Here is a 14,964-nt window from a genome sequence, read left to right on the forward strand (position 1 = left end):
TGAAGGCATGATGTGCTATGTTAGAAAAAAGAAAATCATGCTAAAACGGGAAGGGGGAAAGCAAAAATCACTCTAAACTTAATTCGATTAGCGTTCTTTTTTCTGTTGTTGCAGAGCTGCATCATTGCAAGTATCAATGTTTTATGATGCAGCTTGAGGGTTCTAAGAAGAAGGCATTAGCCTCGGGGGCAGCATTTTTATTTGATGGTGGTTGATTTGCCTTGAATAAACTTATTTAGACAAAGTGGCCCTGTCGTTGAGCTCTTGAGCTTTGAATGGTTTTGCCAAAGTTGATTGCAGTTATCATAAACGATATTGAATTAATGTTAAAGTTCTTTGCTAGTGCGTAGCCTTCTTTTCGCTAACTTGACTCAAATATCAGGAAGTACCATGCGTCTCCATCGAGAGATTTTATTACTGTTTGGTTCTTTGATCTATAAGAACATTATCACCAATCATGTGACACAACTTAAAAGCGTCCTTTTAAACCCAATTTTGGCTCAAAAGTGCAATGGTTAACAAATATGTTAAGCTATTACCCAAAAAATCCTTGCAGCTGTTAGTAGAAAGCTTCCACTTGGCAACCTGTCATATCTGTTCCTTCAAAAAATTTCGGAAATTTACCAATCATGATATACTGCGCACCAAATTGGTGGTCGCCACATTGGTTTTGCAAAAACCTTGCCCCTGCTTTACGTTTCATTCTCGATAATGCACCGAAAGAACCTCAACAATTTGAGTGCAAGTGCTTGCGGTACCCATATTGCCCAGGGAAAACTGGGCTTGCTCTTTATGGGATGGTTTAGCTGCCGCTTGATGCTGGTGAGCGCAGGACAACCTTGTATGTAAAAAGGATGCAGGTCAACCGTTAGCCGCTAATGAGTTTCCGGTGTGAATGTAAAATGCAATGAAAAACGACCGTCGCACCGTTTCTACCACGACCACGAGTAGATTGTATGGGTCTCATGGCGCATCCCGGTGAAGGTATGGCGTTGCTAGAAGGCTGGCTTACTTTCACACCGTACCGCGAGCAGTATGTGAGAGAAAAAGAAAGCACATGCATCACCCGATATCGCTCAGTCGCCAGCTCTGAAAACATGAAAATTTGAATATTGCCTATCACGATGCCGCTGCTGCTGCTTCCTTCGGGTCAATTCGGGCAACTGTGAGTGAGGTCAGTGAGGTCCCGGTTTGCGCTGGAAAATCATCATCTAGCGAGATTTAGTTTTTCACCTCCAGTTTTTCCCGGTTTTCAATTTGTCCCGTTGTGCATGATGCATGTTATTCTATTTGCTACTCGAATCGACATTCGGCGTGCCGGTGAATGCTGTCACTCGCGACAGTTGCCGATGGCACCGTCAGCCGCTCGGTGCACCGTGCGTGTGACATTAGCCAGTTGCACAATCAGCGAAATATATCCTGGAGGGACAAGCAGTCGGGCTGGCAGCGACGACTGGCAGCCATCGGACATGCTGATGCAATAAATCATTCAAATGTTCTGCATTGTCTGGTTCAGCGTTGACGGTGCGCCGGAAGGGATGCAGGTTGACAAGTGTCGTTTTCAACAAATTTTCATTCGTGTTGTTGGTTGTCAGTTTGCTTGAAGGATGTGTGAAGCGGGAAGCATAGATAGAGATAGCAGAGTGTTAACACAAAAATCTCGCGCTTGGTGCAAGCTCGTTCCTGGTTGTTCACTTTTATTATATAACATTTTCAATTTGCACGACCGACTGGGTTTTATCTAGCAAGCAGACGCGTTTAAGCGGTTGTTGCGTTGAAGCACTTGAAGTAATTAATTTTCAATCCTTTTTACTGTCTAAACCTTATCCGTTTTATCTTCTATTTGCAGTTATGGCTACATTGCGCACGCAGCATGGGATAAACATATTGTTTCTTTTCATCGTGCATTTAAATCATGGTAGGTACCTCCCTTAAATCAAATATTATTTTACTCTTGAAAGGAAACAAAAGGTAAAATAACGTATCATCATTGTTGTAAATAATATTCATGTTGGGGAACAAGCCCTGTTCAATGTGTTTCCTATTTGTTTCCATGCAAGTAGGCTTAACCCAAAGAACAACGTGGATTTATTGTGTTGTCATATTTTACTCGAAGCCTTAGAATTGTTTGCTCGCGTTTCATTTATTCATAGACATTGACTTACCTGACATGGAAATTGTTATGCTTGCTTACAAATATATTTGTCGTACCAAACCGTTTATTCTAGAATGAAGAAACAATACGGATGCTACTCTCCCGCGCTCTTCCTCTTGTGTTGCTTGAACAAAATGTGAATGAAAATGTATGCCCCATTGCTTTTTGATACACAAGAACTGTCGGTACAATAAGCCGAGTTTTTTCTTCCAAAAATGTTGAAACACATTCGTCACCGTGGAATTCGCAACGGCGAAATGTATTGCGTATTCTTATTTTGCTCTTGCTCTCGCCAGCCCCCGCTTACCCAACGCCGCTCACTTTTCACATCCTTAGGGACATATGAGCGTCTCTATCGCGCCGTTCCAAATGTACCGCATTTTGATTTATTAGCTCTGATTGCCCTTCGGTACGGGACCACGGTACGGTGCATTCACTTTCCCTCGAGCTATTGAAATGAAGCAGCATAAAAAAGGAAGACAGAAAAATGGCGCACAAAACGGGAAGCCAATGTTTTCCCCGCAAACTTCCACACAACCGGTATGATCTTTGTATGGTTTAAATCGAAATAACGAAATACCTCGCATTGTGTGTATGTGTGTGGTTTTCGGCCTGTACCAAGAGAAAAGAAGGCAAACAAACAGCGGTGGGTATGATCTGCACTGCATAGCCCTTGCATAGCCGACCAAGCTTGAAGCAATACGGCTGTAATCTGTTAAAAACCATCAGCAACCGCGAAGGTCAACCGTACCGGCGTACGAAAACGACCGGGCGTCTCCGTTGGGAGAATGGGTTTTAAGTGAGGTTAGCTCGGTGCGTTTGCGTTTCGCTTTGTGAGTTGGCTTAGGGAATGAGTGCTGTAGGGAAATTTATTCATTCAGATTGAGTGGTTGGAACTGTGTTTCCATGTTTTATCATTTTGGCGTATTGTTTCGTCTCGGTTGAATTGGTGTTTGTTTTTCTTTTTGTTGAACGTTGAAATTGTGAAGTATGATACACTATATCGAGCTCAAATAGTGGTAAAATTTGAGCAAAAATTTAGGTATACAGTTGAATATGACTCTGCTCATCGAGGGTGATAGGGTGCCGGTACTAGGAAACGAAAACGACCAGGCGTTTCCATTGGGAAGCGCTAATGGCATTAAGGTTTTTTTTTTAATATTTTTGCAAAGCTCTTAGAATTGCTTAATTTTAATTAAACAAAATAAAAAAACATTATTTAATCTCTTTTCACAAGAGCACCATCGCTTGGAGCCACAATTGACTGCAAGGCTTTGATAGATTAGAATAATTTACTACCAAACCCGGTACAAAGGTGGCGTTCTGGGAATCACTTAAATTCATATGAAAACATTGCCAACTCTATGCTCCAAATCAAAACCATCACAAAAAACCCTTCAAAACATACGCTTTTACTCTAGCGCTCCCTACCCATTCAAACCGTCGTTCCCATCGTTAAACCAACAAAAACATGCGACTAAAACAGTTTCCGAGTACGAGCAGTTGCTACCAGTCATATCGGAATGGAAAAGGGAGTGGAGGCAAATCGTACAGATGAAACAAAAGATTCCCGGAAAATCAACCCCACTCCTTCGACACATACCTCCGAGAAGCAGGAGAAAGGGGAACGCTGTGCTACCAGCGGCAGAGAACATTCTCATACTCCAGATATCCCAAAATATGCCTCCCGGTCGGTATGGGAATGTATGTTTGAATCGAATGTTGAGGAAAGGGGATTTTTTTTTGTTTTTTGGAGACTTTTCTCACACGCCCAGAAAAAAAAAACACACACACACACACCAGAAAGCTCAGACGAAAACGAACGAAAATGACAGGAAGTGATAACGCCAGATAGTCGGAATCAGATTTTGATGTTCTGGGAGGAGCATCAAAGAAAAAAAAGGGTTACGTGAGTGTGTGTGTGTGTGTGTGTGTGTGTGTGTGTTTGTGAGTGGGATTGATTTTTTTCTGTATGCTGCCTCGCTCGTCTGGTTCTGAGTCTTGTCGAGATTGAGTCAAGTGGAACAGTATCGTTCGTTGCAGACTGTTGCAGGGTTACTCAAATCGAAGAAGTTGATTGGTTTTTGATAAAATGTACTTTCATTTGATTGCGATAAAATTGATTGGAATAATTTGTTCTAGCAATTATTTCCAATGAATAAGAATAAATAAATAACATAAATAAAAAAAACCGTTATTTGATTAAAATGAAATAGTGCGTTCAGCAGTGATACAATGTACAATGTAAAGTAATGAAAATCAATTGGTTAATGGTGCTTAAGCCTTATCTATAATCGTTTTAATAGTCGATTCCATTAAAATTAGTAAATTTTCTTGTAAAAATTCATATATTAATAAAGAACGAACGAACAATAAAAGAGATGAATTCAGAAGGACCTCCTTGTTTAAATAGTCAACGTTTCCGATCAAATTTTTAACACATGTTCACAAATCAGTTAACAAAAAAAAGGTGTCGAAAACAACCTTCCCATGTTTACGAAAAAAACCAACCACTCTAACACATCACTTATGCGTACGTTTCTGCCAGGCAGATATTCACACTCGCCTCTAGATCTACACCGTGTGCAGGAAAGCAAAAAAGAGACCAGAATAAATCGAGTCGAGTTGCCTGCGGTCACAACATACGGTCGGCTTTTCATCCGGTTCTGGCGTCAAAATTGAATTTGATCGCACAGAACCACTGTTACTGCTACCGGCTCGTACTAGGCTCAGTTCAGCATGTTAGCTTAACGTTGGTGGATTCTTTGCGTCCTTCTACCCGTGTTTCACACGTACAAACCGAATGAGGCGTTAGTGTTGTAATCTACGCTACGCGCAACGTATTGGAATCATTTTCCCATTTAACATTTCCCAGCAGAAGCACAATGAACCACAAAAAAAATTAACAAAACTATGGAAAAAATCAAAATGCGAATGGTCATTTGAGCGGAAATCGGGGAGCGAAAAAAAAAACAAATTGAAAACACGTCAAAACATCATCAAGCGTCTTAACGATGCGCCGAAACGATGTTTCGGTTCGTTTCGGTGAGCCAGAGCTTTCCTGCTGAATACCTCGGAGGCATTAAAAATTCGCACAAAAACAAAAGCGCGAAGACGCTATCGTTCACGCGTAACGCGTCTAGAATGATTTATTAATAGCCATTTGCGCTTAACGAGTGGAAGCATTTTTGTGAATGGCCGCCTTTTGCTTCGGCACCATTCGATTGACTCGTTTCGCTCGCGGGCACAATTCGCACATACAGCTCGCGAGCACACGCAAATATAAACTCGCAACACAAATGGGGCTGTAATTTAAATAATAATGGTTCATTTCGTTTTCCCCTCAGTTCGGCCCGAACGTGTGGAAGCCGAAAGCTCACACCACATGAACATTCACTTACGACGTGCGATCTACACGCAAACCTGCTCGGTACGAACGGAGGAAAAACACGCCATTTTTTCCACTGTCATTCCATTTTGTACCTTTCTGTACCTACTCCGGGGTGGATAACACACCCTTAAGGACACACATCGCGTGTGTGTGTGTGTGTTCCTGGAGTGTATGGCCCCACATGGAGTTCCGGAACTAATTTCACGGTTCTCAGGAGATTCTCGGGTGCGAGCGAGCGTGATCAGGCGATGGAAAATTCTAATTAATTTGAAATTAATTTTTCGTGGTTTCGTGTTTGTAATTGTAATTGATATTATCGCTTGTTTGGTTTCAATTTGTATTGTGTGGATGGGGAAAGCAAAAAAATGGACATGAAAATAATTTGCTTATTTAAGGCACAAAAAAAGGGTTGTTGAAAAATAATTATCCACAGCGAAAAAAAAAAATACAAGTGCAAATGGCAATTAAAAAATCTGGAGTGAGTTTTTACATTACGTTGATTGTGTTTTGGGGGTTTAATTTAAAGTCCTTCAGCTAAACCTTTTCCCATAGGATAACGTTCGTCACGTAAAATAGCACGCAAGAAAAAAAAAAAACACAATCCGGCGGCTATAAATCGTGAATTAATAAAACAAAAACACATTACGCACTACGCAGCCGACCGGCAAACGGGGGAAAGAGTTTTTACATTAATGGAAGTGAAAAGAAAAAAAAAATCTGGAGAAGAATATTCGGGTCGTTATTTGTGTGTGAGTGTGTAAGTGCACATGATCGCAAAACCATTTGTCTTGTTTTTAACGAACATTGTGCAGATGTTTAATACGGCGAAGGCAACCGCACACAATGGCACACGGAGAATATTCATGAGCCTCTTCTTCCTTCGCTAGCTTCACAAAATGCTAAGAAATGCGACGTGCTTTTTTTTTGGTTTGCCGTCCTTGTCCTCCGTGCATACATAACTTGCCCTAACCTTAGTGACCTTTTTCTAGAAACTGCTCCGAGTGTCCGAGGAGCTTTCGGATCGGTTCGGACCATGTCCCACGCTCGAAATATTGCGGTAAGTTCCGGCTTCGGGAAGTTACGACAATAACAAAAAAAAAAAAAGGATCACCGGAGATGGAATACCGACACGCTAGCCGGAACAGAACGGCCCTCGCGGAAGGGACGGTGGCCAAAGGTTGCCGAGAAAGGGGTTATTTAAGGCCAAAAACCATCCGCACGCAGTACTTTACGGCGGGTCCGATGTAATCCTTTTATCTGTTATCTGCTTTGTTCGCAGTTCTCAGTGGGTTGAGTGGGCGGGGGGAGGTTGCGAAAAAGCTCAACAATTCCACCAGAAGGTAGCCCAACCGGGGGGTTTTTTTAAATGTCGACCGAACATGCAATCCAGTACGAGTTGCTGTTTGCTGCGCGCAAGAATGAAATCTTTTATTCGACAAATGCTGAAAAATGCCCAGCGTTGCCTAGCGGTGAAAGCATATGAATAATAATCTTAAGATACAACCGTTCCGTATAAGAACCGAAGGGTCACTTGACTGATGCCGGAGAACAATGGGGGTTTTGGGCGGTTTTTCCATGTTATATTCGAATAAGGAAACAAAACGCAACATGACAAATAACAGGTGTACGAGCTGTATTATTGGAAGGAAAAAAAATCAATGATTCATTTTTATCTTAAGCTGAAACGATTGCTCTTGAGGTTAGATTGGCTTTTGGAATGGCAAAAACCCTCTGCTTTAAAGCCTCTTTTGTTTAGATTCGTGAATATTTTAAATATTGCCTAAATGTATGCAATTTCTAGACAATAGTTGAACTTCAAGGAATAAGTTTTTTTCATGGCCTGGCTGTGTATCTGTCAAATAAGAAGTTAGATAGGAGAAGTAAGAAGTAATTTGTAAGGCCGTTTTCTGGCAATCCATTATCCCGGACGCATTAACGCTATTGCACTTTGGGTCTACTAGGTTTTTTTCTGTTCATGTTGGTGACCTAAAATAATTGAATGGTCTGGGTCGTTCGGTACCATTCTCATAACATAGCCAACTCACAGGTTATTATCCTTCCACACCAACTGGACCTACAATCCTTCTGAGCATCTTCCCCTCGGCAGCGACTAAGAGCATTTTGCCAGAGGGTTTGAACAGAGTCCATTAATCAGAGGCGTATGTCAATAGTGAGACAAGTGTTCTAGACAGTTCCAGCTTCCCTTCGTGACAGTTATTTTGAGTGCGGAAGTCTGCGTCAGGCTGTAGTATGACCACTGTTTCGATTGACCTACCTCATTAATTGCGTCATATTTTCGCTGATTTAGTCTGTGTACATATATGATGGCAGCGCTCTATCTAATTATTTATCAACACATATTAAGATACAGATATCATGTTGTAAAGATTTTTTTAAATTTATTGTAAATTTAGCTGAGACTGTGTACTATGTTGTACTCAAGGGAACTGATAGTCCCTCTGAGTAAAAGAAAGACATTAACGCCTGAAACGACCGTTCAATACCTTCGTGATTAAGCTGCTAAAACAGATGAAGAAGTTAACTGAGGTTATAAATTACAGACTTCGATGTCATTTTATTTGAATTTTGGTCATTGAACAACCTTCAATGTTTGTTTGATTGGTATCAGCCTCCAAAGTCACCCATTGAAGCTGTACATCGCCTTGGGACTATCTTAGCTTTGCTGCTATCAATATATCTGTAAAGAGTCTTTAAGGCAATGTAATTTTTAAAACTATGGGATCTTACTTTGCAGTCGTCATTTAGTTTAATGCCTTCTGCCTTTACGACTTCTGGAGACTTCCAGCATGTTTATACACGAGAATCATGAGGTTATATGAAATTTACTACTAATTAAGCTTTTTATTATCCACATTATTTTGATGTCAAATTTAATTTTCCAACCAAACCCACGTCAAATACCATGAATTATTCTTGCCCATTTATTCAACACTCTGACGGCTGTTTTAGGAATCCCGGTGGAAGATTAGCTCTCAGATTAATGCTTTATTGGCTTTGAATTTTCATAAAAACGAATGGAGCTAATTCTCAAACAAAAAATGATTATCAATACCAGGAAAGTTCAACGTAATATGATACATTCGCCAAAAAATTGCATCATAAGCTCAGCGAAAACAAATCCCTCAGACGACCACGACCAAATGACTTGTTGTTTTGCATACACAACAGTTCCCAAACATTTAACAACAAGCCTAATCCCAGTGATCGGCATTTAGCTCGTCTGTACGTCGAAATTGATTTTATTTCGTACGCATTTTGACGATATCGAATCGAACCGTTGCCATCCAACGCTGGTGCGACTTCAGCCCTCTTCCACGATGAGGTACGCAAACCACATCAATAAATCTACCGCATCGGAATCGATTGTTGTGCCACAGCCTGGATGCTGCCCCCCATTTCGTTGGTGCGTGGTGAGTGTTTTCTGTTAATTAACTGTGTCTTCCTCTGCTTGCTGCCTGCTGCTACTGCCAGCTGCTGCCGCCAGGACAGCTTCCAGTCAGCTCGGTTGCTATGCAATCACAAACAACCGTCTGGCATATACCGGAATCGTCAACAGCTGCCGACCCATATCCACTGGGGATGTGTCCCAGATTTGGTGAGCCTAGCCCTTCGTGCTCTTCGTTACCCTGGGCTTCCTGCATCCGGATGTGTGTGTGTCGTCGGTTGACGGTATCAGATTGACATTTTTCGAAACCGAGATTTCCTAAAAATGGTACCAAAGCCAGATGGGAATCGACCATTTCCGGAATTGATAATCGATTGGGAACGCACTGTGTGTATGTGTGTGTGTGCACGCTTTCCCGGCGGGCGCTTTTTCCAGAAACCAAATTACGGCCAGCTTAATTATACGCTTATAATCGTTACCAATCAATTTGGGAGTTTGACGTTCCGGCTTGTGCCTATAAGCCTCCCAGTGGATTAGTGTCCAGTTTATGCTGCGAGAGGGCACGGAAGCGTTCCGTTTTTGCACCCCGTCCTTGTTGGGAACGATTCAATTTGGTGCCAATTTTATGATCACACAATTAACGGACAAAATGCTGTTAACTGTTGCAGTCAATCGGAATTGAATTAGGGCATATGCGAATTGACTTCCAGACCGATGCGGAAATTCATCCAGGTAGAAAAGCGCCTGAAGTTATTTGATAACAGGCAGTTTTTATTTAAAGGAAATTCTTTGTAGACTCAACTCAAACAGACTCAAAGTTTATATTTTATTGCGCTCATTAAAGCATCCCTACCACCATGTTAAGGGTTTAGCCCCAAGCCGCTAAAGTTAGATGATAATTTACGAACTTATCTCATTATCCCCGTCTGTCGCAGTGTACTTAAATTTCAATCCACCCAGTCTCCGTGCAATCATTCAAATGTGTGCCATGGTTCAATGCATAAATATTTGATTTACGAGCTCGCTCGTTTGAAGTGTGGCCTTCCAATCGGACCAATCCATCAGCACCCTTTTAGACCACCGGTGTTTGTGTACCGATCGGTGTGCAGCATACACACACAGAGAAAAGCACATTCATCATGCAATGGGATTGTACGTAAATATTTAAACTATCGCTAATCCTCCCATGTTCCCGCTGACGCCTCACTCCTCACGGGTACATTTCTCACAATCACGATGCATTATCGCTACACACTCGCACTCGATTAGATACGACAGTTGATTTATGTTCCACAGTCGTGATAACATCTCGCACCTTACTGCTGAGATGTCACTTTTCATTGGAGCTGGTGAGCTTCTTGGGTAGACTTGGTTTTTTTTGTGCTGCTACTGCTGCTGCTGCTGTTGGTTATCTTAGCCTGCAAGCGATACAGACTCATAAAACCGCAACCCGAGTCCGGGGAGGCAAGATTGATATCAACGATAAATTAATTCTCGCTCTCGGCGACCGGCTTGGAAGCAACCCAATCAAACCTTGGGGAAGCACCCTGCTGTCAGTGTGAATGGAAGTGACTTCTTTCATCTCGGGGTGGCTTAGCTCTTTCATGCCGGTGCAGGACGGACAGCAGACGACGTAGCTCAGCGTGTCTTCCGTCCATGCCGATTCGGGTGGTTCAAGAGTGTTGCGCTAAGCAAGTTAAACGTTAAGTGAGTCAGAGCAGAAGCACAAGTTGTTGAGAATATTTATGATTGAGTTTCGTTTAGTTAATGATTGTAAACAATTGAGGTACGTGGCTCTGCGTTTTAATTTTGTTGGATCGTTGGAAATAAGTTTTATATTGTGTATAGAAAAAAGGGAAATGCTGTCAATTATGCTTAATGAGTCGCTCGACTGATAAATGAAATTGCGCCTAATGGTATGCAGTGCGAGTAACATATACCTATACTTTATTAACGGAAAAAAATATGTAGCTGTTGTACAATGTACTGAATTTTTCACAATTGTTGGTATCATTTTCATATGATTATTCCAATTAAGTAAAATCGAGCATAATTTATTTCAGGTGAATTTTAATGATATTTAATTACCAAAACCCGATACATCGTTCAAAAACCATTACTGCTTTTCGGTGCTGTAGGTGGTCATGGGAAAAATGAAACAATTATTTTGAAATTATTGCTGATTAAAAGAAACGCCTGATAATGAGCTACGAAAATAAGCCTGAAAGTATGCAATATTTTAATAAAATAATCTCTATCTCCCATTTTTATTCATCATTATCACATAGGGAATGTTTTATATACAAAAATGATAGAATAACTATGAGCCTTCCTTTTTTAACAAACATAGCACCACACTCTGCCATCACTATTGGTTTGAAATGTCGATTTATGGCCTTAACCAACAACGGGCACAAATTGTTTCGGGCAACAGGAAAAGTGTCTCATTTATAACCAACCTTCTGACATTCCGATTTCCGTTCGATGCTTGCAAAAGTGCCAGTTCTAATTTGTATCTTCTCTTCCCCGCTACCCTCTTTCTCGTTACAAATGCTGGACCCACCCCTTTTACGACGATCCACAACGGCCATCAATTGAAAAACCCTCACCACACACCCGTCCAGGCATCACCAAACCGTTGCAAACCTTCTCGGAAGAACAGTTCCTGCAGGAGCTGAGTGACGATCGTGGCAACTCACAGGGCACTCATCATCCTACGGTACGCAGCCGGCCACCGTACCTGGGCAACCTACATCTGGGCTTTCACCATCCCCACCATCATCAACCGTCGGAAGCGAGCGAGAACGAAATTTACGACTCGGACGAAAGTAATCTGCTCCGGACGCCGCTCGACCGTGGGCCACACTTTGATTTGTCCGCCTCGAAGAACATTACTGCGCTGGTCGGGAAGACGGCCTATCTCAACTGCCGGGTGAAGAACATCGGCAACAAAACGGTAAATTTCGATTTGCTGTCGTACTGCACTTTTTTCCTTGAGTCGGGCTCGATGTCCCGGTGTATTGACAGTTTCCGGAGATACGTTTTTTTGCTACGGCGATGCGTGTGGGAGAGTTTCGAATCGAATAAGTTACCATCTGTTTGGATAAATGCTAACCAAGTGTTCTGTTTTTTGTTCTCCCGTGCATTTTTCTGCGGACGGTTCATTTATCAACACACATCCCGGTCCCGGTACAAGGTGTCCTGGGTGCGGCACCGTGACATCCATCTGTTAACCGTAGGTAGATTCACCTATACATCCGACCAGCGTTTCCAAGCTGTACATAATCCCCAGACCGACGATTGGTCACTACAAGTAAGTCCTGAGCCAAGCCCCTGTCCTAGAGTTCATATTGTTTTTTGGTTCTACTTTACCTGGTCTGGTTTATCGCATCCTCCCGTGGGTATTGCTCGTCGAGCCTTCGGGGAATGAAAAGAAAGAAACAAAAATCGGCCATATTGACACTATATCCAACCCGCCCCCAACCATCGATCATCGGGACGAGCGTAGGCAGAGAAATTCCCAGCCCTAGAGACATAGCCAGAGTTTTGTTTTGTTTGTTTGTTGCCTGGTTCACCTTTCACACGCTGTGTCCTATAAGCAGCTAATGCTCCACCGTTCGTTGTTCTTTCAGATTAGATACCCACAGAAGCGAGACACGGGCGTGTACGAGTGCCAGATCTCGACTACACCACCGGTCGGACATTCGATGTTCCTCTCGGTCGTAGGTAAGTGTGCACCACTGGCCGACTAATGGACGTGTTGTGTAGCGGGAAAGGTTTTTTGCTGTCTGTCCGATACGCAAGGACTTTGTGGAATTGCATGCATGAAGCCTTTTTCTAATGCTTGTCTATGATGCACTCAGCACGCACCCGTTTCCATTGCTCTAGAGTCTTTTGGTTTTAGATATATTTCAATGGGCTTTCGTTTCTCTCTGTTTTCCTTCCAACTAGAACCCATCACCACGATTGTTGGTGTACCGGATCTGTACATCAACACTGGCTCAACTGTAAATTTAACCTGTATAGTGCGAAACTCACCCGAACCTCCTTCAACTATTATTTGGACTCACAACAATCAGGTACGGAGACGGGGATCGATATCGGGTGCGCTAGTGGTGGGGGGAGATGGGATTATGTTTAGAATAAATGTGGGAACGTTTTCGGGCACCCGTCCGTTGGTTGTTTTCTTTCATCGTCCATGTGCATACGGCAGGCTTATGTTTTCGTCCGTGATGGGTACGATTTATGCTCCGACATTTATGGTGGGATTTAAGTGTCAAGATGTTAAAGCTTTCGTCGGAATTGTTTCCAAGCGCTCGCACAGGATAAGGATAGTGAAGGACGTTATGAAAATGTTGCGTTAAAAAAGGAAAGAAAAAGAAAATTGGGAGCCAGTGGTATAGCTTTATGAGTTGCAGGAAGTTATGAGAGGATGATTATCGTGTTTATAATTTATGCGCTTGTGGAAGCTTTTATTACGCTTAGAAGAAGAGAATCATAGACCGGTTTTTGAGAGGAAATATTATGATGCATTATGAGTAATATTTACGACATTTAACATTAATAAAACGTAGCAATAGACTTGGTATAGCCGAACTAAAAACAAAAATAGTTTTAAAAACCTATGAAAAGGTGTAGAAAAAATAATAAAAGTAATTTAAAGAGAAAATTAAGAAAAATAATGAAAAAATGAAAAAAAAGAAGAGAGGAAGAATAGAATGTGAATTGAGAAAAAAACATAGCATGATGAAAAAACAGAAAAAGAGGAGATTAAATATTTAGAAAAAGAGAAGGAAAAGGCAATGCCTCAAAAGCGGAAGAATACAATAAAAATAGTTCTGACAATAATGAGAAAAGGAACAACACAAATAAAAAGCAGAGGAGGAGGACGTTTAAAGAAAAAAATAAGGAAAAAATTTGCTTAGTAAGCTGAAGAAAGAGAAAAGAAAAAGATGAAGTAAATAGGAAGAAGAAGTGAAAAAAGTAAAAGAAAAGAAGATAGAGAAGAAAAGGAAGAGGAGGAAGAAGTTAATGGTTAAAAAATTGGACAAGAACAAAGACGAGAAGAGAAAAGGTAAGTATAAGAAAAAAGAAGAAGCAAAGGAAAAAGAAGAAAAAGACAAAGTGCTGGTGGAAAAGGAAGTTAGCAATAAAAGATAGGATAATAGAAGAAAAAAGTAAAAGAATAATAAGAAAAATAAAAATAAGAAGGAGAATAAGAAGAAGAAGTACAGGCAGATCAAGAAGAAAAAGAAAAAAGGAGAAGAAGAACTGGAACACGAAGGAGAATATCAGGAAGAATAAACAGAAGAAGAATAGAAAATAGAAAAAAAACATAAGCAAAACATTAAAGAGAAGGAATTGAAAAAGTACAAAAACATATAACGAAGAATATGAATGTAAAAAATAGCTAGGAGAAAAAATTTAATAATCAAATTAAAAAAGAAATGCAGTAGGTGTTATTACAAAATCCCAATTACAAAGTCGAGACGATTCTACAAATATAAAGACGTTGCAAAAAACTTTCTCATTTCAACAATGGAACATAGAATGGAAAACTTTCCATTCTCTACTATCAACCATTGTCCTGTATACATTACGTTTTTTTCCCAAAAAAAATCTAAAAGAAAGTGGAAGAAAAGAAATTTACTCAAAAATCACCATCAAACCAAAGAGCAAATGATACCTATCCGTGAATCCCATGCCATTATTATGACACCCTCGTAGAAGCACGAAATAATGTGGACTTGAGTTTGAATTTCTGAACAAATTATTCCAACGGCAATATGATATTCGTGTCTGCTTTACTTCTTTTCCTTTCGCTTTTTTATTTCGATTCTGAACCGTCCATCCACCCTGAATAATAAATAATGAAGCACCGTGCAATATTGCACCGGTAGGTCACGCAGCGTTCGGAGGAAGTTCCTTATCGAAAGGTTTTTTTTATCTCGTTTGTTGAGTTTGATAATGAAAGTCAATAAGAAAAAAAACCCGACGAAAGCGTTTCGATAC

General features: G+C 41.1%; 1 protein-coding gene across 3 annotated transcripts in view; it reads left to right on the forward strand.

The window, feature by feature from the left end:
* Positions 1–14,964, forward strand: part of LOC118514646 (zwei Ig domain protein zig-8-like) — a 46,359-nt gene that overhangs the window by 29,821 nt on the left and 1,574 nt on the right. For all 3 annotated transcript variants that reach the window (XM_036061672.1, XM_036061670.1, XM_036061671.1), the window contains 5 exons: positions 1,850–1,918; positions 11,577–11,908; positions 12,149–12,265; positions 12,585–12,678; positions 12,904–13,031. In XM_036061672.1, the coding sequence (XP_035917565.1) occupies positions 1,852–1,918; positions 11,577–11,908; positions 12,149–12,265; positions 12,585–12,678; positions 12,904–13,031 (738 nt within the window). In that variant the 5' untranslated portion in view covers positions 1,850–1,851. The remainder of the gene's footprint in view (positions 1–1,849; positions 1,919–11,576; positions 11,909–12,148; positions 12,266–12,584; positions 12,679–12,903; positions 13,032–14,964) is intronic.

This window comes from Anopheles stephensi, chromosome 3 (genome assembly GCF_013141755.1).
Source record: "Anopheles stephensi strain Indian chromosome 3, UCI_ANSTEP_V1.0, whole genome shotgun sequence".
NCBI classification, from domain to species: domain Eukaryota; kingdom Metazoa; phylum Arthropoda; class Insecta; order Diptera; family Culicidae; genus Anopheles; species Anopheles stephensi.